The following is a 22,163-nucleotide window of genomic DNA, read 5'->3' as shown; positions in this document are numbered from 1 at the left end:
ATCCCAGCTTATGCTGCACCCTTCTCTCTTGGTGGAAATAACCTGGTATCTCCTCGCTTTTTTGAAACCCGCCATTCCCTGCATTAACTTTTGTTTGCACCAAGAACCCGAGGATGAAAAACCCAGTGACCTTTATTTTCTTAATAAAACTTGACCGATCGTCAGATCTCCTTCTTGGAAAAGATAACAAATAAGAAAAAAGGCTGCCCGTCTATATTGTAATAAAGATCCTCCTTGGAGGTTAACCGTTCCAAGAACACTCGCAGTAGGGATGGGGTGAGTAAGGTTGAAGAACAAGAAAATCCCAGTTTAATGTGAGGGAAAATAAAAAGTTAATAAGTATTGTCTTGAGGGATGGAGGAGCAGGTGGGGAGCAATAGTGTTAGTGATCCGGGCTGGTCTCAGGAAGGGGGCTTAGTGGGAGACTGGTGAGACTACATGTAATGTACTGAGAGCTGTTCACTTGGCAGTGTGCAATGGACTTGCATAAGAAAATGGAAAGCTGCCTGAGAGGTGATTAGCTCAGGGGTGATCAGGTGCAGTGACTCCAGTGAAACGCAGGTATATGTAAAGTTCTACTAAACCAAGAATAGGTCATAAAGGTTAAATATTCTAGCTTTAACTATAACACATTCATGTTGAGAAGGTCACCAGCCCGCCTCTCTTTAACTTCAATCGTGGGATGAAACTGGAGCACACCTGCTCTCAGCTTACCTTTGTGGCACATGTGCAAATAGGGTACTTACTGGGTGGGAACTGTGCTTGTGGCCTGTCATTATGTGAAATGAACAATGCTTTAATGTTTTTGAACTTTACTCTGACAAAAGAAAAGGCAACGCATTTTAGTACAGTTAGAACTTGTGGCTGACTTTAAGAAAACAAATCGTACTATTAGAGTAGGAAAGCAGAAATACTACACCTAGGCTACAACCAGGAACTACTGAACCAGTCAAACCAGCTGGATGCGAAAACAAAAAGATTTTTCCTGTTGTACCAGCACAGTTTCTCTTTTAGAACCTGCTGATGGTAAATGTTTACAGAGACGAGCCAAGCGAATACTTTAATTCATTGTTCAACCATTTTTAAGGTGTCTTTTTTTTTTTTTAAATCCTGATTTCTGAACTGAATTGGAATCTGTTGGTACTTACTAACGGCAGTCCTAGCATTTAAACAAACTATACCGACAAAAAGCACTACTGGATTCATCATTTCTCTGTTTAATAGTTTGGGAAAGTTGCACATTCTTGCTAAGTTAGCTTGTGTAAGTAGAAACTTGCCTTCTCTTGGAAGCAGCTGGCTAAGTTAATCCTGAGTATGGTCTTGTTATGTCCAAAGACGAAAGTAACACCAAACTCATACTTCAAAAAATGAAATCCCTTATTGTGTGAGCAGTGTTACGCAACCATATCTCTCCTGTTAAGTAATCTTTTTTTTTTTCTCTGTTACCGACTAAATGACCATTGTTTCCATTTGAACTCCTTCCATGAGGAACTGGTGTCACAGGTCACATTTCTCTGTGACACTGGCGCTTCTGAAAGGTCACAGTTCTTTGTGAAAAACAACTTGTGTTTCCTGGGAGGACATCAAAATTAAGATGACTCTGGACAGTTTAAAGAGATTTATTTTACAAGTGATTTAATTAGATTTATTTTTGTGAGTGAAATATCAACATTTTTACACTCTGAGTTATCAGTGTTTTACACCTTTATCTGCAAAGGTGTGTGTGCCGCTAAATCCCTCATGATTCGCTCCGAGCACATACACATACACACGCCCATGCAACTTTGGTTTGTTGAGTTGCATTGTTACAGGCTTTGCAGACAGACAGCTCATTTTTGCTACAGTACAGTCTCTGTGCAGTCACTCAGATCCAGTCATTGTTACAGTGAAAGCATTGTTTCTTTAACTTCTCAGAACTGGATCTAATTGAGCTGTCACATGCCAAAGTCAGCAGTTATAGTGGCAGCATCAGTATTACCGCTTTACACCAAAAATTTATTTACGTTTATTTAAAATACCTATTTTCACGGAGATGACCCCATCATACCTGTTTAGGTTCCCTGTCCCTCAGTTTTAAAAGCTCTTATGCTCTACTTTAATATTTTTATAGGAAATTGTTTATTATTGTAATTGAAAATGGGAGATGTCATTAATCATTGGGTAATGACAATGAGTAATGACATCATTACTCATTGTGAAAGTGAGTGGAAGATGACCATCCACTCACTTTCTTCTGCTTAAAAGAACATTTCCCCGCCCCATAGCCACCTCCACCGGCTTATCCAGGGAAGCATCGAGGCATTCCCAGGCCGGCCGACAGATGTCCTGGATCTATACAACTGCATACTTCACTACCCAAATCGTGAGACCAGAGGTGAGTGGAGTCATAGACACAAGAAAGGTTCACCACAATCTCCAGTGTAAGTTGGAGACCACCACCTGATGAAGCAAACAGAACCACATCATCCACAAAAAGCAGTGATGACATTCTGAGGCCATTAGAGTGGAAGTCTTCCACCATAGATAGCAGTGTCCAACATCCACTGGAAATGAGTCTGACTTATTGCTGGCAATGTGGTCCAAGCCCTTGCAAAAGTTGCACAAGGACTTGCAAGCTCGTATCAATGGGCCAGAGCTTTTCGGTCCATGTGCAACCGTTACAAGGGCTTGGACTGCATTGCCGGCAATAAGTCAGGCTCATTCCCAGAGGATGTTGGACACTGCTATCCCATTTTTAGAAGCACGCCGAAAGGATATTCTGAGGGATAATGTCGAAAACACTAGTTGGGCTAACTCCCACATACCGTGAAAGGATAAAGAGCTGGTCCGGTGTTCTTCAACCACGATATCTGCCAATCCAGAGGCACCACACCAAATCTTCATGCGATTCTGTAGAAGTGTGTCAGCCAGAACAGCCTTACAAAGTACCCATATACCAAAAGGTCATAGCAGGGCCCTGAGTTTTGCTTTCCTGTCTACTCTACTGTGCACTTTAAAAATAAAGGCTAACGTGTCAATTAATAAATGTTGTTCATACATCTGGTACAGTCAGTTCTCTCCCCTGGGGTGTCACTTAATTCTGTTTTGTGAATAGTAGTGAAGTGGCTTATTTAGTACAACGTGTTCTATTGTATCAGAGACACATGACGGTCACTCCCAGCTTATCATTTATCAAACAGCATGAAGGCCAGAAAATTAATGCAAACCACAATCTTCCTAAACCTGACCAAGTTTTTTTTTAAGTTCAGTAAGTCAAAGAAAAAACAAGCTAAACAAAGTGTTAAACAAGTGAATCAGGAGATTCTGCTTGACAAACCTGCAATTTATGGTTTCTTTGAGAATAACTGCACACTGGAATCTAACAAGTCTGTCATTCAGTCCCTGACATGATAACATGCTTGTTTCATGTTTTCTTTTGTTTTTTGTCAGTGTCTTTGGATGGGGTAAAGCACCTCTGTCCCACTTCAATTTCCTGATCCGTCTTAGACCTGCAGGGTCAAGCCAAAGTCCCAAACAAAGGCTCACACAGAGAGCCACACACAGTCTCATTCTTGTTTGACTGAGAGCAGAGGAATGCAAATGTGTGAGTGTGGGCGAGAGGGGGAGAGAACAAGAGATTATGAAGAATAGTGAGTGAGAGCATCAACAGAAGTTCTTTCATTCATGAATGTCTCGTCTTTACACCAAGAGTTTGTTCACTTTCTCTTTCATTCACAAGGAAATTACTGTAAACATTTGATTGTTTTTATGGTAAATGGACTGGTTCTTATGTAGCGCTCTTCTACTCTACCTGAGCACTCAAAGGTCTTTATACAACATACCACATTTACACAAGCACCTTTTCATTCTTTTTCTATGTAAGTGCTTTCTATCTAACATTTAAACACATTCGTACTCCGATGGATGCATCAGAGAGCAAACTGGAGTTAGTATCTCGCCCCCAATATTTGCCATGCAGACTTGACCAACCAGGGATCAGACTACCAACCTTCCTACAACCACACCTAAATATCATCTATATCTTTTATATTTTTTATCAGATAAGTAATAGATAACTACAAGTCATAGAATGGAGTCAGACAAATTATTGAGATGCAGCAGCTGTTTTAGCTAGCATCTCTCTATTTTGGTTTTTTACTGTATACACACTCGGCCCACTTGTAGCGGTTGCATTCAAAAATTTACCATTACCTGCTTACCACTGGGTACAAGTGGAATACGTTGGAGAAAAATGGAAGTTTGCAGCTTGTATTATCTTGGAATGTGAGTAATTCAAAAAACTGAGTAATTTTAGATTAGCAGCTGGCTAAGCTGATGACAGTAGCATGCTAACCTTTGGTTTCTAGCAGCTAAATAGACCCATCATGCTAACATAATGCTTTAGCATTATTAACTACTGTGATGTTACCCATCGGTTTTAGTTTCTGATTGGCATGTTGTTTCTTTCTTTTTATTTATTTTATTTTATTTTTAGACAGAAGTCACTTTATATAGAAAAGCCTGATAAACAAGCTGCATCCATAAACAGTATTGTGCACTGTACAGACAGTGTTGCCAACTCCTCAGTAAGGAAAATCGCTATTGGCTGTCCTAAAAGTCGCTAGAAGTCGCTAAATGACATCATTGTCTAATTTGCATAATTGGTCATGCTAATGTAATAGTAACCTACATTGTAGGAGAAAAAAATCACATCGTGGAAGAGACATAAAGTGAGTAAAAAATGTCCTAAATGCATTTAGAATTTATTTAGAACAACAAATTAAATTTCTTTTACCAATTATTGTTTTGTTAATGTCACAATTCCAACCCTACTCCTTTATCTGGCCTTGGACCGGCAAAAGTGACCCGAAATAGGCACTCTGGTGGAGTTACTTTGTGTCTGTGTGTTTATAAGTAGTTTTAAACCTTGTGATCCACAAAACAACATAACAGTAAAAGAAGAACTGACTGCGTTACAGTCAGTGCGGGAGCAGCGGCCGGCTTCGCTCAAGCGCAATTCATTTGCAGTTTGGCCGCATAGGTGTGAGCATCTCCTGCCCTGATAGCAGCTGGGGGAGGACTATCCTCCACCCTTGAGCGCTTTAGCTCGGGCGAGGTGCCCACCGCAGCACCAGCTGCTTGTTGAGAGTAAGAGCGATACGCGTAGTTAGATAATTTATTAAAAATGCTGCAAAAAGAACCAGCATTACAAACACGGTGGAGTGACTCGAACACAGCTGACTACAGACATATTAACTAGACAAGACAAGATGCAGAAAGCCATGGAGAACTGAGAGATCAGACAGACACGGGGACATGACCAGGCAGACAGAACATATAACAAAACATGGAGATGAGACTAGGACAGACTGGACTCGAAAGGGGCATTCCCATACTAAAAACAAAACATAAACATTTCAGAAATTCGAAGGAATGACTAAAGTCGTTCAAACTCAAAAACTGGCTGAACAACTCAGGACCATGACAATCAGTGGCTGACACCTTGATAAGCCACTAGCCAGAGGACCAGTAACACCAAACACCAAGATAGCAATGCTGAAAACCAATCTTCAAAATTTCACAGACCAGTGTGTGACGTCACAGTAGCTGGTTCCGTCTTTTATAAAGTCTGGGGGGACTGACTCTGTTTTGGCTAATATGACACCTGACTGGGGAACCAACTTCAGTCAATAATAGCTGAATACATGGATGTTTGTATATGCCCACTTCCAGAATAAACTAAGCTGTCGCTTTCCTGCTTTGTGCCCTTTTTTACTGAAAATGTGGCTTTAGATAATCAAATTCGCTGCAGCTTTCACGGGCTGTTTTTATTCCAACCCAGTGTCCCTCATCAGGCTGTAAATCGGTTCACTCTTAAGAGAAGTGGAATGTGTGTAATTCGAACTTGTGTCACAAGATCACAAAGCCAAAGTAAATGTGAGGCCATGAACATATTGGAGAGCAGCTCAGGGTGTAAAGAGATAATAATGTTGCATAATGTGTAGGAGAAGAAAGATCTCTTTACGTGCTGCTCCTAACGTTTCCCCTCCAGCTGAGACATTGACTGCGCACTGGACTTGCTTTTTGCTTGTTGTGAACGGGTATTACAGACAACTTGTTCCTTTTTTGCAATTCAGATCAGCTTCATGAATCACTAAATTCCACTGAAGATGTTTAACCATAAAAACCAGAAGTTGACCTCTAATTCCACTTTAAAGGGAGGACAAATAACCACAGACAACTCCCAACAGAAGTCACACTCAGCACACTGTGTTTAATAATATCCACAGTAGTCACTGTAGTATTATAAGTAGTAATACAAATCCAGGCAATACCTTTTCTAAAAATTGTTAGATGTTGCACAGCTGGTAGTTGCAATCCAATCTTAATCTTAATCCAATAATACAAGTTGCTTCCGTACGTTTTTTGGACGTTAACTACTCCCTCAGTTTTCAGCCGATTTTCTCAGTTTAAACTTCTGCTGTTTCTGCTATGACTTTTGGTGCTCATAACTTCTATACTTTTTGAGATATTGAATTTTTTATGCAATATTTTTTGCCCATTTCTTCCACATTATCAGTCTGGTCACTAGTTTTCCTTGCCCGGTTGAGCTGTGTTTTAGCTCAGTGAGATGAGCAGCCGTTCTCAGACTGGGAGGCGCGGGTTCAAATCCTGCTTATGGCAACATTTCTTTCAGTTAACAGTTAAACTTTTTTAACTCTTTTCAACACAAATTTCAGCTTTTTCACCCCTTTGCAGCAAAATTTTCTGTTTTTTTCTGCTGTTTTCAAAAAAAAAAAACTCTTTTCAGCAGAAATTCTGCTCATTCACCTCTTTCCAGCGCAACTTTCTGCTTCTTTCCATCTTTTCTGCAGAAATTCTGCTCATTCAACTCTTTTCAGCAGAATTTTCAGAATTTTCACCTCTTTTCAGCCCAAATTCTGCTTATTCACCTCTTCTGCAAAATTTTCAGCCTTTTTACCTCTTATCTGCACAAATCTCAGCTTTTTTCAGAAAAAAAACTCTTTTGAGCAGAAATTCTGCTGATTCATCTCTTTTCAGCGCAACTTTCTGCTTCTTTACCTCTTTTCAGCAGAAATTCTGCTGATTCACCTCTTTTCTGCAGTTTTCAGCCTTTTCACCTCTTATCAGCACAATTCTCAGCAGCTTCTGCTCATTTCAGCAGAATTGTCAGTCTGTCCACCTATTCTTTGCGAGAATGAGCGTGACTTAGTGAGATGAGTCGCCGCCTTGAGACAAGGAGGGCCAGGTTCGAATCCTGTTTTTTCAGCTGGCAACTTCAGCGTTAAGGCATCCACACAGCATTTTCGCAGGAAATGCAAATTTTTCTAGTTTCAGTTGTATTACTGATAGTCATGGTTCAATGAATAGTATTAGCCATATGAGTAAGCAACTGGGTGGCAATGAGACAGTACAAGAAGGTGTAATAAGCAGTTTTAAAAGTAATATTACCAATAAAAACAATCTACAAGGTGCTAAGAGTAACAGTAGGAAGTCCAGTTCATGCAGTGGTATAATGCTATGTTTTTTGTAAGTTAAGTAGTTATAGTAGGAAGTGCTTATCCCTGAGTCTGGTTCTCCTGGAGGTTTCTTCCTGTTAAGAGAAGAGAGTTCTTCCTGCCAAATGCTTAGTTGCTGGGGTTTCTTCTCCATCACTGTAGGGCCCTAACCTTACAATAAAAAGCACCTCAAGTGAACTGTTCTGGTAATTTGGTGCTATATAAATACAACTGAATTAAATTGTATTGAATAGTATAAAGTTGATAGCGATATTACAATTTGACTATTAGATAGTAGTAACTCATTTTATAAGTAGTATAACCTGTACAAAGTGTCTATTAGATGGAAGTAGCAAAAGTAAAGGGCTGCAAACACTACTACAACTAGTATGTGTACTTCTTGCAATGCTTCTATTTGGACTTTTTACTTTTTACCACATATTAATACTACTACCTTTATGTTGTGACAAAAATCGTTAATAAATTTTAACAGTACAACTAGTTCTGCACATGCATCAGTACATTTAGTGGTTTTATATATAGAAACAGTACTCTGGTAGAAGTAGTACTAGTACAAGAACTACTGAGTGTAGCACTGATGCAGGTAGTAGATCTTGTAGTAGTGGATATGTTGCCCACACCCCACCAGGTGTGGTTCTGAACCTCACTAGCATATTCTAGTATGTTATGTATTGAAGGGTGTCATTGAGCTGGCTGTTGACCATTGAACGGTTGGAATATGGCGTGCATGTGGTCGGCTACTCAACGTTTGGCGGTACAGTTGCATCAGTACAATCAGTTCTCATCTTCTAGGCGTCAGTTAATGTTGCTGCTTCACAGCCTCTGGAATGCCATATTTAGGCACAAGTTGTCCTTGGGCCGTATTTAAGGGCTTATGGCATTGGCAAGACGGGGATGTCATTCCAACTCACCAACTTTACCAATAAGCATGGTTTCTGCTGCAAAGGGATCAAGCCCAGTGGGTGAAAATGAAAAAACCAAAGTGAGTAAAAACAAATCCATTGAGATGGTGGGGGGAAAGCCAAACAATGCACAAAACACAAAAAAGGTCAGTGGGACGTTAATTGAGTGTATTGACTAAAAGAAATTTTAAATCCAATTCACTTCCATTCAACTAAAGATGAACTGCACCTGTCTGTCACTCAGTAACCACATGTGTGATTATGGGTTTATTGCTTATATTGTTTAAACAAATAAGAGAAGGACAGAAGAAACAGTTGAAAATCTAACACATGTAAGAGTAATGATAATACTGTGAGCATAATCTAAATAGAGGGTAGTGAACAGCACAGTGCTAATGCTTGGACTGTTTGGACTGTTATCTAAAGTGTAGCAACAGAAGGAAACGTTTTATCTACAGGTAAGTCAAAAGCCAGACCATAAACTGTACTGTTCTCAGTCAGCATTAATAATAAACTTAAAACCCGAGCAGTAGAAGATTATACACCACACACACACACACACACACACACACACACACACACACACACCTGACCTGACAAGATGAGCCAGCAGCGTGAATAAGGATCAGGATAACCGTCACATGATGGCGTTTGTGCGTAATCTCCTTCAGACGGGGAGGTCTGCTTTGAAGCTCCGGCACATCCTGATCTAGACTGACACTCTGGCCCTCAGAGTGCACTCTGAGTCTTCACTTTACCTTAATTTAAGAAAAGAAAAAAAAAAGAAAAAGCGTTTAACTAGCTTCACAGTGTATCTGTGGGGTTCAGCGAGGCCAAGTTCTGCTTTCAAAACAGAGCAATCCTAATCGCACAAAAAAGCCATGAGAGAGTTCCAGCGTAGAGCTACTTGAGAGTAAAAATAAAATAAAATAAAAGTAATGAGAACGTTTAAACGGAAAATTCTGAACTGATATATATGTTACTATAAAAAATTAAGTAAAGCCTAGTTATCCACGGATTTAGACATTTGTGTGTGTTATGTAGCACTGGTGTAGTGTTTATGTGGTTTGATTATTGTAAATGTATCAGAGAGCGCCCGTGGTTTTCCAGCGAGGGAAAGTCAATCTGTTTGTACACAAACCACGTCACCGTGCGTAAAAGGTCTCCACCCTCTTCCTCCCTCTTTGCTGGTTTGGGCTGATGCAATGTGGCATCTATAAAAGGAAGAGCCCTCGCCCCTTTTTTCTAGCAGAACTGGGTTTTCTCTCCGAGCGCGCCGCATTTCTTGGACTTTGATTCAAATAGTCAATACATCGAAATTCTTTTCGCGTTTTTGCTTCGGTTTATTTATCTTTTTGCTCCTTGGCCTGTTTCTGTTTATGCTTTTTAAAGTCAGATCTGGTCTACTAGTAGGTCCATTCATTCATTCATTCAAAATTTCAGTCTTTATAAATATATATACATAAACACATTAAAAAAAACCATAGTCTTCTCAAGGATCAGCTGATTTTTATAAAGAAATCGTCTGGACGTTTTTTTCTTCTTACTGAAAGGATCTTCAGGCATCCTAAGACATCTTCAAAAGGTAAGAATGTCGACATTCTCGTTTACCGTCAGAGGGAAAATTGGCGGATGTGGGCGGAACAGTATTTGAAATGTAAAAAAATCAAATCTTTACAAGTTTTAACACACTGCACAGTTTCTGATTGCACATTATTACAGCATTTTATGTCTTTACCTTTTTATTTTTAATGCGAGGTATTTTTCTTTAATTAAAAATCGTCTGTTATCGGGTGTTAAAAGCTAATCAGTGTGAAACAGAATGATTTCCTGTCACAGTACACAGTACATGTGCAGATCTCTCACTAAAGACTCATAACATGTCATTGTCTGAGAATCCCGAGGCGTTTTCTCTTATTAGGTCAGCCCTGATCCAAATAAATGAATAATGGAGTGTCCGCTTGACAGTGATGCTGCAGTGCTGGGCATGTATTAGGACACGGGCTTTTTACTGCCACACAGATCACAAAACACACACAGTGCGAAATGAAAGACATAGAAAAGTGTCTCTTGTGTGTAATCTGAAAAGGCTCTAAAGATAACCCTGCGCCTGAGCCACGGCCGCTGCGCAAAATGGGAGAGCCATGCCCATAAAGGGACAACACGTGTCATTGTTTCCAGTGGAGCCGGTCGGGTCATGGGAATAATGGCATTAAATGGGTCTGACCATTTAATGCCATTGTGGCTCTGTTTGGATCTTCATGTGCGTAAAAGTCATCCAAGAAGGTTATTTTACTATATGCCCGATTTAGACAGCTATGTCTGATTGTCACCTCGTTTTTGTTTCATTGGCAGTTTCTAAAATGGGATGTTTCAAGAAAAAGGAAAGTGAAAAGTCCAGATTTTAAGACGATTTTTGAGGGGGAAATGTGCGCAAAGTGTCACATTTGTCCGCGTGTACTGCGGCTTTTTTCTTTTGTATGTGTGTGTGCCATTCAGTATCTATGGAAGAGTTGGGGTGATGCCGGTCTGGTATTTTTCCACTGCCGGTGCGTCACCCCTCCTCCCTCCTCTCTTCTTCCTCATCTGACTCCGCCGTAGCTAAAGCATTGTCACGTGGTCTCAGATTCCTGAGTAACGCTGCGGTGGAGCCACTATAATATTGATTATTCTCAAGGCAGCGTGAACGCGCACAGCTAGAAATGGGGGGAAAAGACTGAGGAACTGACGCAGTATACAGAAATATAAGAAATACAGTTAATTAACAGTTAAAACAACTTTTTTTATTTATTTTTTTTAGCTTTAAAATGCCCGAGATGAGAGATTTCAACAATGTTCCAGAAGATGACAGCAGCAGCTCAAACAGCAGTGAATACCCATGCCCAAAGAAGGTGCCACTGGATGGGTAAGGCTCACTTTACACACACTATAGTGAAAAATATATACTTAAGAACTGAAAACTGCACATGGTATAAACCACACTTCACAAAAATAACTCTTGATTCTTCTCTTTTCTTTTAAAGCCAATACCCCGATTTTGACGCAGAGTGCCAAAACTTCCTCCCTGAACACACGGGAAAGAAGAAGTATGCTACTGAATCTGTAAGAGCTTCTCTTTTTCCTCCAGCACATTTATCTTTCTCCTTTAACCAGTGATGTGATGTCTCATCTTGTCCTAACCGTCCTGCGTCTTTTCCACAGCACCAGGGTAGTGCCTCCTTTGGCATGTCCGTCTTCAACCTGGGCAACGCCATCATGGGCAGTGGCATCCTGGGTCTGTCCTTTGCCATGGCCAACACTGGCATCGCCCTGTTTGTGTAAGCATCTATTACTTACGTCTGTCCAATGCAAAGAGGCAAAAGGAAACAAACAAAGAAACTCCTTAAGCTAACACCAGAGTCAAGAGGTTAAGATGTAAAGAAAACCAAATAAGCATGACTCAAAACTGGTGTGTTTTTATTTCATAATCCGCATTCGGCTCAGATGAGCACGGGCAGGTATGGCTTTGTCTGTTGCATTGGTGTGACAGCTTGTGATGTATAGCATCTCATTGAATCATTGAATCTCTGCACGACGACTTTTCGCCGCCAGCAGAGTGTTTATGTGTCCTTTATGCAACTGCTCGACCCTGAGAGTCAGGGTTGAAAGTTTACAATTGTTCAAATGTTGTTCAGCTGAAGTACCAGCAATCTTGAGATTTTTTTTAAAGTGCATCTCATTGTGAGTGATAGTGCCCCCTGCTGGTTATTCAGCACATTATTTGTGTGTGTGGAAACACTGAAGCCACCTTGCATCAGCCGCGTGCTGCATTTCTTAATTTTTTCTTTTTAGCCCTCCGTTTCTCACTCACGCTGGCAGCATCTGCTGGAACTTTTCACAATCAGTCTGTCAGCAACCAATTGAAAGAAATCAGATTATTGGGTCCAAATAAAAAATCTAATATTTTTTTGAGTCCACTCGCAGTATTCGACATCTCTGGGAGTCAGAAACAAAAGGGAGTGGCAGGAAAAGCAGCTAAGTCGAGGTAATCCTGCTGCTCCACGCACGAATTACGTAAATGGAGAGAAAATGTACGCTTGCAGGAGATCATGAATGGAGCTGCAGCTGGCCAGTCTGATCCCTGCATCTGCAGGAAGCTGGGGATTACAAACACCTGATGGCTCCTACCCAGCTGACAAACCTTGCTACCTGCGCCTTATGTCTCTGTGTTTATATGCTGAAGTACTGTCTGGTGCTAGTAAAGCAGATCAAGCCTTTGCAAACTAAGATGAGACAGAATAAGGACGTCATAGACAGACGAGCAGCCACTAAAGCAGCTGGACACACAGCTGAACATTGCGTTTATCAAAGACAAGTCTCAGAAGGCCAAGAGATTTACTTTCATCTGAACTATTAATAACGCCGAGTGTACAGTGCTGCCTCTGCAGCATCCCAGGGGCAGGGAAACCTTTCGTCCTTTGGATTCCTGCTGATGCTGCTTGTGACTCAAAGAACTTAGAGTTCTGGGTTTGTTTTTGACAAGGCAGATTGCAAACTTGCACACGCTCAGGTCTCGAAGGAAACACTAAAGGTACTGACACTTTGCTCTTGGAGCAGAAATCATCCTAACGGCAAATTCTCCCAAAACACACGAGATCTGAGCCATCACAAGAGAGAAGGGATGTGAGACATGATCAGTAGACCCTGCACAGCAATATGTGACCTTCACGTCAGCCAAATGTCAATGTGTTTGTTCACCAGTCAGGAAAATACATTTGTCATTCAACTGGCCTTCAAAGGCCCATGTTCAGCACTTCAGCCTTGATCAGAACATTTCATCATTGATTTTTCTGCTTTTCTTTTTTTTAAATCTCCTAATTATATCAAGGTCGCAGGTAAACATACAGCTAAAGCTCTCCCTTGTCTGTTTACAGGATTCTTCTTGCGTCTGTCGCCATCTTCTCCTTGTATTCTGTGCACTTGTTGCTGAAGACGGCCAATGAAGGGGGTAAGTCTATCAGACAAACATCCCCAAATGCCAAGTGTGTATTTTTTTAAAAATACTTTTGTTCTAAATCCACAATTCTTTGTGTCTTTAGGCGCACTGGTGTACGAGCAGTTGGGTTACAAAGCCTTCGGGACACCGGGGAAATTCGCAGCCTCCCTCTCCATCACCATGCAGAACATTGGAGGTAAGAAAAATGAATGTTACGTAACTGTAATAGATCCAACATGTGCTCACTCAGAAAGCTAAAACACTGCTCCTCTGTGTCTGCAATGAGAGCATGGAGGGGGGAAGGCACGGGGGGAAACCTTGGTTGATGGAAACCAGCTTGTTTTGTTTGTTTTTGTAGCTTCCAGTAAAACCTTGAGTCATTTTACAAGCATCTGGGCCCCTTGCCAAATATTAGAGATCATTATTTTTATGGCAGAGTTTCCTCCTTTTCTTTTTTCTCCCTCAGTTTTACAGGAAAATGTGCTAACTGGTGTTGTTGTTGTTTTTCTGTTTTTTCCCCAACAGCCATGTCGAGCTACCTCTACATCGTGAAATACGAGCTGCCCACTGTTATAAAAGCTTTCACAGGAGCCAACGACGAGTGAGTGACTTTGATATTTTAGCAGCTTCCACACACAAACGCAGGTCTGGAAAAGTTAGAAATGACTGCATGTCTGTGCGCACCGCTCCAACAGACACAGCGCCTCAAACTGGCCGACATGACCTCTTTAAATGCACCGTGTGGTGTTTTCTTGTAAACAAACATAAGCTGTGTTTACATGAAGAGGGGAAAGTCATACAAACACTGCTGGATGGCTCCACTAGCAGCTAAACGCTCTGCTTGGTGGCTTTGAATTTTCAAGCTTTATAGTAATACTAGCCATTTCTTTCTTGTTCATGTTTCACTGCTTTATTTCACCTAACACAGGAAACACTGCTGAAACTGGCGCATTACTTATATGAATATTTTTAACAAATCAAATAATGAACCTGGAGGTTGTAGACTTATTTCCAAGAAATCCAAGGATAAATCAGTCAAGCTGGCCTCTGTCCAAGGAACATCTGATTCGATTTTGGTAGTGGTTCAGGTCAGACCACCAGACCATTTGTCGTGCAGCCAAAGATGTAGACTAAATGTCAATACAGCATGGTTTACTCGCCCCAATAGGAATGTTTGCTGGTTGCACTAGGACTACAAAAGGGAGGTGTTGGTGAAAAAAATAAATTCCTAGAAGGAATGAAAGAGAACCGGAATGCCCGAAAGAAGCACTCGAGGTGGACATGTTAAGCAAAATGGCTGCCAGTTGTTTTTCAAGTGCTGAGTGTCGGGGAAGGTGAAGCAGCGGCTTTGTCGCTCTGCTTGGAGCACAAGCTGTGTAGGAGGACTGTCTGGCTGTTTTTAAATGGACGGACAGTGTTCTGTCTTTCTGAGCGGCTCTTTCAAAGAGCCCTTTTAGAAAATGCAGCTGGTGCCGCACAGAGATGGAGCGCGGGATGATCTCACCGCCACCCGGCTTCGAGTTTAAAAAATTGATGTAGTTCGCTCTCCTCTGTGCCGCTTTGTTACATCTATTTTTGTAAGCTATGCAGTCATGCTTGCGGAGGCCAGTTCTTGTCAGCTAGTGTGCAGAGGCTGAGAGGTTTGATCAGCCCTAAAAGCTGCAGAGGATTTCACAGGAAAGTAGATTCAGCGTGCTGCTTTCGGCATCACGTAGCTAATTAAATTACTTGTGGTCCTGGTTCATCAGTTTGTAATAAGATCAAAGCTTCTTAATATGCAAGATATACACAAGAAAGATGATAAAACTAACAAACAATTCAAACTCATTGACAGTAGATTTCACAGTAGAACACTGCAAAACAACCTGTGTTGCCCCTTTAACACAGCTACAGAAATCTTTACCTATTCATTGGTGATCTCCATTAGCTAACACTGACATGCTCTGTCTTGTATTTCAGTCAATGGTACATCAACGGTGACTACCTGGTGTTGCTGGTTAGTGTTGGCATTATCCTGCCCCTGTCGCTGCTAAAGAACTTAGGTAAGGAAAGTGTGTGTGTGTGTGTTTTGTGGGTGGGTGCTGCGAGTCAGATGCATTTCTGAACAGGGTTGGGTTCAAAGTCAGTGACGCACTTGCACACGTGCAAGATTTCAAAAGCTTTAAAATCTTAATAGCGTAGCGTGACGTGATACAGGAGGGCATCGCTAATGATTGTGTTTTTCACTCTTTCAGGTTACCTTGGTTACACAAGTGGTCTGTCACTGCTGTGCATGGTCTTTTTTCTGATTGTGGTGAGTATGACACACCTTTCCTCATTCCTCATGTTAGCGTATCACCGCATATCCTTTACACACATCCTTTGGCCTGTTCTTGTTTTGCCAATTGAGTTTCAGTCTTCCAGTGAAATCCCTTCCTCCTACACAACAGAGCGGGATTCCTTTGTTTTAAAAAATGTAGTCAAATGAATTCATTTAATAGTGGAACAGGACAGCACAACAACAGTCAAGTCTTTGTTTCTGATCATGCCGTAAATGTGGTTTTAATGAACCTTTGCTTCTTTACAATAAGGAGCTAAAATGGGAAATTTGCTCTCTGCTCCTTCAAGGTGATCATCAAAAAGTTCCAGATCCCATGCCCTCTCCCTGATATTCACGATGACAACTTGACTCATTCGTTGAACATCTCACACAGCTCACACAGCGACAATACTTCTGACGAGGACACCTGCAAGCCAAAATACTTTATTGTCAACTCACAGGTAAAGACTTAGAACATCTGTAGAATTGAAATAAACCATAATGAAATCATTTCTACTTTTTAGACGTTAGTTTAATGAATTTTATTTACCTCCCTAGACTGTTTATGCTGTCCCTATTATTACCTTCGCCTTTGTGTGCCACCCCGCCATCCTGCCCATGTACGACGAGCTCAAAGAGTGAGTATACACTGCCGTCTTTTTAAATTTCCCTGACATATAAAACACAATTTACAACTTTTTTACAGTCATTTTTGTCTGCTGTCTAAATAAAACATGTCTTCAACTCTCTGCTGAACAGCCGTTCCCGCAAGAAGATGCAGAATGTCGCCAATGTTTCTTTCCTGGCTATGTTCATCATGTACCTGCTGGCTGCCCTTTTTGGATACCTGACTTTTAACCGTAAGTCAAGACAGTAAAAATGTAAATATGTACACAAATTTTTTACGTGGGGAAAAAATGTAACTAAATTTAGTTTCTTGACGCAGTTAATGTCAACACACACCTATACCAGTTCACAAGAAGTTATACAAAATGTTAAATGGGCTCTGTCATCTAAGGTTAAGCGAGAAACTTTCAGGAACAGTAGTTATGCAAGACTGTGAAAAAACCCACCTGATGCCACTGAGCAGTGTGCTAGCATGTTTGTGTTCCCGCGCGTCATGACAAAAACAACTGATAGACCACCAAGAAATGTTCCTGGAACTTACCAGCAGTTATACAAGAGAGTGATAGTGAAAACTGTGACAGTGTGGCGTGCCCCTCCCCCCACCAGTTTGTAGTCGGGATGAGTCGACATTGCGAAATTATATTTGTTTTACCTACTTAAATACTCCTAAAACAACATAGAAGTCGCCAAAGAATTTAGGTGGTTTGTGGCCGTAAAACTCTTGCTTAAATATACATCTAACAAAAAAATGCTTTTTTAGTTCTAGTAAAACACTTATTTTACATTAAAATATCATAACAGGGTGTTAAAAATGAAACAAAATGTTTTTTGTTGCTGTGCATGCTAATGTCAACCTGCAAACCTTTGTAAAACCACAAGGCTTAGCAAACCATTGTTTCAGTTAGCTTAGCTAAATTTTAAATGGGGAAAATTTAAAAAATCTGAATAAGCACACAGCTTAAGGCAAAGGAAAATGTAAAAACTAGACCCCAAAAAACAGAGTCAAAACATGTTTGCTTTTTTCATTAGCTGGTTAGCTTAGCTCGATCCAGAGACGTCTCTGAAGTGCTAGCATTCTTCTCATTATTATTTTACTGTAGTACAGATTCTTAAAAATATAAATAGCGTGTAGCCAAATTACTATGCTAAGATAAGCTAATTAGCAGCTACTCCCACCTTTACACTGATTGCAAAGATATGAAAGAAATTTAGCTTGTCATGAAGCAAATTTTTATGCTATTAATCCTAATGGCACATATACACATATAAATATGGGTGATATAATATATAAGGTTTTACTTACTTTGCGTTTATAGAACTTCATAATAAAAAATCTTTGACTAACAATGCAAATTTAAATTTTTTCTAAAAATTTAATTTATAAAATGGTATCAGGTTCTAACCATTAGTTATCCATGTACAGTCCTCTAGATGAGTAGATGACTTTAACCCTGACTTAAGTGGAGGACATCTGTTGTCTTTGTCTATAGAGCACGTGGGAGATGAGCTGCTGCATACCTACACCAAAGTGTACAAGTTTGATGTGCTCCTGTTGATTGTCCGTCTGGCCGTGCTGACCGCCGTCACCCTTACTGTCCCTGTTGTCCTCTTCCCTGTAAGTTTGAAAAAAAATGTCACAGAGATTCTAAAATATGAATTACTACAAATAATCGGTCATGTGGAATAACCTCCCTGTGTCTTTCTCATTGTGCAGATTCGTACCACTGTCAACCACCTCCTGTGCCCTTCTAAGGAATTCAGCTGGGTTCGCCACACTGCCATCACTGTGTTCTTGCTGGCTGGCACAAATGCCCTGGTTATTTTCGTTCCCACCATCAGGGACATCTTTGGCTTTATAGGTATGTGTCTGCATACAAGATACTGTAATAACATCTTAGCAACAGTAAAAGAAAGGATTGTGACTAAAATGTCAAATGTCTTTACTCTGTCAGGAGCTTCTGCTGCTGCCATGCTCATCTTCATCCTGCCTTCAGCTTTCTACATCAGACTGGTCAAGAAAGAGTCCATGAAGTCTAGGCAAAAGATCGGGGTAAGATGGAGTTCGATGAAATGAACAGTTTTGGAACTTTACACTTATTTGTTTCCTTGCCAAGAATTCGACATGGTTGTAGCTGCAGTAATTAGCCCTTTAGTTTAACTTCATATTAAGCAAACACTTGAATTAACTCTGTTCAAAACCACAATTCTTATGTTTGATTGTTTTTTTCTTTTTCTTTAATTCTCATATTTTTAACTAAAGGATAACACAAATAGTGCAACAAATGGGCTTTATCTTCTGCATTGCTAAGCTAAAGTAAGATAATTAGCTTTATACTGAACCGAAGACAACAAATTACACATTTGTTGAACTGTGAAAGGTTTCATTTAACTTGGTGTGAATGAACACATTAGCTAACTGTGATCTTATTTTGCTCTCTAGGCATTAGTCTTCCTCGTTCTCGGTATCGTGGTCATGCTTGGCAGCATGACCCTCATCATCCTGGACTGGATCAAGAACGCCACAAGCGACAGCGGACACTAAACCTCCAGCTCTCCTGCTGTTTGCTGCTGGCTCTTCGACATCCTTGTAACCAACATCAAACCTATTGTAAACAAAGAAAAACACAAGAACTCGCTTCATGTTCAGCATTGACTCGCTGAGCGACGGACCATGCCATTCCAAGAGAATGTATCTGAACTTTGTACAGTATGCTGTGATAGACCACAACGTCAGCGTTTTACTTTTTTTGTTTGTTTCTGTTTTTATTGCAACTTTTTTCATTGTCATTTTTGCTCATTTTTATTCTTCGTGTTTTGATAGTTTGAGGTATGGGGCTTTGTTTTGCTTTTATTTTTGAATAGTTACTAAAGGTACAGCTGAAAACAAAATTCTTTTAACGTGCCTCACGCCACAGAAGAAATAGTCATAGAGTTCAAAATAGAGCTTATGCTCAGGTACGCTGCAACTGTCCTCTGAGCTCGGCAACAATAGATCCTGCTGACAAAACAAAAGAAAAACCTTGTGAATTTTCCAAATCCTGACAAGTGGGAACAGACTTAGTTACGTTCTTTACAACAGTTTTTCTTTTTTTTAACTTTGCCAAAACTGTGTTTGTAAAGCATAATTATATAGTGAAAAGCACTTAAAATCAGCACACTTGTCAGTTTTCACAGGCAAGGCCTAACACAGCCTATTTCAGTATTTGTACCAAGCCTCTGCAACCTTGTTAACAGTGTCAGCTTTCCTTGTAAAACTGTGCGTCACTCAACAGAACCTGCCCTTTCAAACCCAGCACTGGGCGCTGCAGAGGTTCTTGCGTGAGGTCTCTCCTGAAACTGTATTTAGTCTTTATAACCTGCTGAAGGTCTGCGCAGCGACGACACTACTGCTTTGAGAAGGCCTGCGAGCCTCCCGGTTCCACTTCCCCCACTCAGGGGTTGTGGGAAACTTGAAATTTTTTCTTTATGGGAGAATACTTTGAATTTTGACCACATGCCGTGGTTATAAGATACCTGTTTAAACTTGCAAAAAAAAAAACAACCTAAGAAACAACTAAAAACAGGTTGCACTCTTGAACACCTTCAACCAAACAATAACGAACAAGAGAGCTCGACGCGGATTCCTTCCCACCGAGTGGAGAGCCCGTCGTAGATGGCACACTGTGCTTCCAACATTCACACGTCACCGAAATGTTGTCATCTATTTATGGAAGACCGTGAAATCAATGTAATTTAAAATATTTTACTATATTTATATAATATTGTACGTGTACATGTATATGTGTGTATATATATATATATATATATCTATTGAGTTCACCTGTAAATATGCTTTTTTTTTTTTTTGTACAATGTTGTATTGGAGCTGTAAAACAAAACAAATCCCAAGGTGGTTAATACCAAATTTGTTTCAGTGCATCGGAGCTTCAGCGGTTCTTCTCCGTTAAGACTGACTGAAATTCTCGTTTAGGAACTGTGTGAAAGCCCCGTTGTTGAGCGGTATCAGTCTTCTTTTCCTTTTTGGCCCCTGAACACAAACACAGCAAAATGTTGTTTCTGCACATCTCCGCTTGAGAGTACGTCAACCAACTCTTGACCTCAGGAGCAAAGAGGGCTTTGCCCATCAGTGTTACACTGTTGTTTCAATGAAACACTATGTATATCCTGTAATTACTGTCCAAATAAATCAAAGACAAATGGTAACTTGAGCTGTGTACACTCTTTCTTGTCCTCTGTTGGACTGTTTTTTGTTTGTTTTTTTTGGGGGGGGGGGATGTGGAAGAACTACTATGTTTAGTTTTTTTTATGTCCAAAACTCCTATGCACTGTGCTAAAGAGAGAGACCAAGTTCAGCTTAGATAGACCCAGGCCATATTTTGCTGTAATACCATTTTGTACCATGAGATGGTGCAGCAGGTCAATGTAAACTTTTTTATCAATGAAAATACATTTTTATTTACAACAACAGTGTGAGAAAAGGAAAAGCTTCATGAGGGAAAAGAGCAGCTAAAAAAATTAAAAACATTTGTCAAAAAAAACACTGCCGGTGTCACCCCTCCTCTCTCTTCTTCCTCATCTGACTCCGCCGTAGCTAAAGCATGGTCACGTGGTCTCAGATTCCTGAGTAGTGACCCATCACTTCCCTTACCTGTGGCACCTGGATGTCTCTAAACCACATACATACACATACAAATATTTAAACTCCTCCAATTGGAGGAGTTTAAATATCTCGGGGTCTTGTTCACGAGTGATGGAAGAAGGGAGCGGGAGATCGACAGACGGATTGGTGCAGCGGCTGCAGTGATGCAGACGCTGTACCGGTCTGTTGTGGTGAAGAGAGAGCTGAGTGTAAAAGCAAAGCTCTCAATTTACCGGTCGATCTATGCCCCTACCCTCACCTATGGTCACGAGCTGTGGGTAGTGACCCAAAGAACAAGATCGCGAATACAAGCGGCGGAAATGGGTTTCCTCTGAAAGGTGGCTGGCCTCTCCTTTAGAGATAGGGTGAGAAGCTCGGCCATTCGGGAGGGGCTCAGATGCTCCACATCGAAAGGAGTCAGTTGAGGTGGTTCGGACATCTGACAAGGATGCCTCCTGGGCGCCTCCTGGGTGAGGTGTTCCGGGCATGTCCCACCGGGAGGAGGCCCCGGGGCAGACCCAGGACATGCTGGAGAGATTATATCTCTCGGCTGGCCTGGGAAAGCCTTGGTGTTCCCCCGGATAAGCTGGAGGAGGTGGCTGGGGAGAGGGAGGTCTGGGCCTCTCTGCTTGGGCTGCTGCCCCCACGACCCGGCCCCGGATAAGCGGAAGAAAATGGATGGATGGATGGATGGATGGATGGATGGATATTTACTATATGCAATAATGAATTTCTATACATTTTACATCAGATGACCACTTTGGTTGTAAGATTCAGATAATTATTTATTAAAAGCTAGACATTTAAAATGAAAATAAGAAAGAAAAGTATTTCTTTGTGCCCCCCTCTCCCTGTTAATGCCCTACCTGGCCCCCTGGCAAAACTTTGCTAGACTCGCCCCTGCACAGTTATCAGCCGCCAGCTACGTTAAAAAAGGATCCTGGTGTTATTTCTCAGAAACAGGTCATAACTTCCCTTCAACTCATTCATGTCACCTAAAAGGTAAACCTGTTCCTCCATCACCTGTTCAGCTCTGATGATTCAGTAAGGACATCTCCTGGTTTCATCTTCATGTTTCCCTCTCACCACATATCCAAACCGACATCATGACCAGCAGCTTTTACAGCTGTGGCTCCAGCAAACATCAGCTGATACTAGAAATTAATATTAAATAAATTCTAACAACAGCTGATCAAGCTTA

The 22,163-nt window shown here is 40.9% G+C and overlaps 1 protein-coding gene across 1 annotated transcript; it reads left to right on the top strand.

Annotated features, from left to right (window-relative positions):
- Nucleotides 1-9,663: 9,663 nt before the first annotated feature.
- On the top strand, nucleotides 9,664-20,526 carry LOC101480164 (sodium-coupled neutral amino acid symporter 2). The gene is made up of 16 exons (XM_004568880.5): nucleotides 9,664-10,007; nucleotides 11,223-11,327; nucleotides 11,446-11,524; nucleotides 11,624-11,739; nucleotides 13,336-13,409; nucleotides 13,501-13,593; nucleotides 13,923-13,998; nucleotides 15,357-15,439; nucleotides 15,632-15,690; nucleotides 16,005-16,157; nucleotides 16,255-16,334; nucleotides 16,456-16,556; nucleotides 17,814-17,938; nucleotides 18,038-18,182; nucleotides 18,276-18,373; nucleotides 18,764-20,526. The coding sequence occupies exons 2-16, from the start codon at nucleotides 11,230-11,232 to the stop codon at nucleotides 18,863-18,865; spliced, it is 1,482 nt and encodes a 493-aa protein (XP_004568937.2). The 5' UTR covers nucleotides 9,664-10,007; nucleotides 11,223-11,229; the 3' UTR covers nucleotides 18,866-20,526.
- Nucleotides 20,527-22,163: the final 1,637 nt, after the last annotated feature.

The sequence above is a fragment of the Maylandia zebra genome, linkage group LG17 (genome assembly GCF_041146795.1).
Source record: "Maylandia zebra isolate NMK-2024a linkage group LG17, Mzebra_GT3a, whole genome shotgun sequence".
Taxonomy (NCBI): Eukaryota; Metazoa; Chordata; class Actinopteri; order Cichliformes; family Cichlidae; genus Maylandia; species Maylandia zebra.
The sequence above is the reverse complement of the archived record's forward strand: the minus strand, read 5'-3'. Positions and strand labels throughout refer to the sequence as shown.

Excerpts from the sequence above, each read along its gene's own strand:
- LOC101480164 (XM_004568880.5), top strand. The coding sequence starts at position 11,230 with ATGCCCGAGATGAGAGATTTCAACAATGTTCCAGAAGATGACAGCAGC. Across the intron at positions 11,328-11,445 it reads AAGAAGGTGCCACTGGATGG|CCAATACCCCGATTTTGACG; the intron begins GTAAGGCTCACT and ends TTTCTTTTAAAG. Across the intron at positions 16,335-16,455 it reads ATGTACGACGAGCTCAAAGA|CCGTTCCCGCAAGAAGATGC; the intron begins GTGAGTATACAC and ends TCTGCTGAACAG.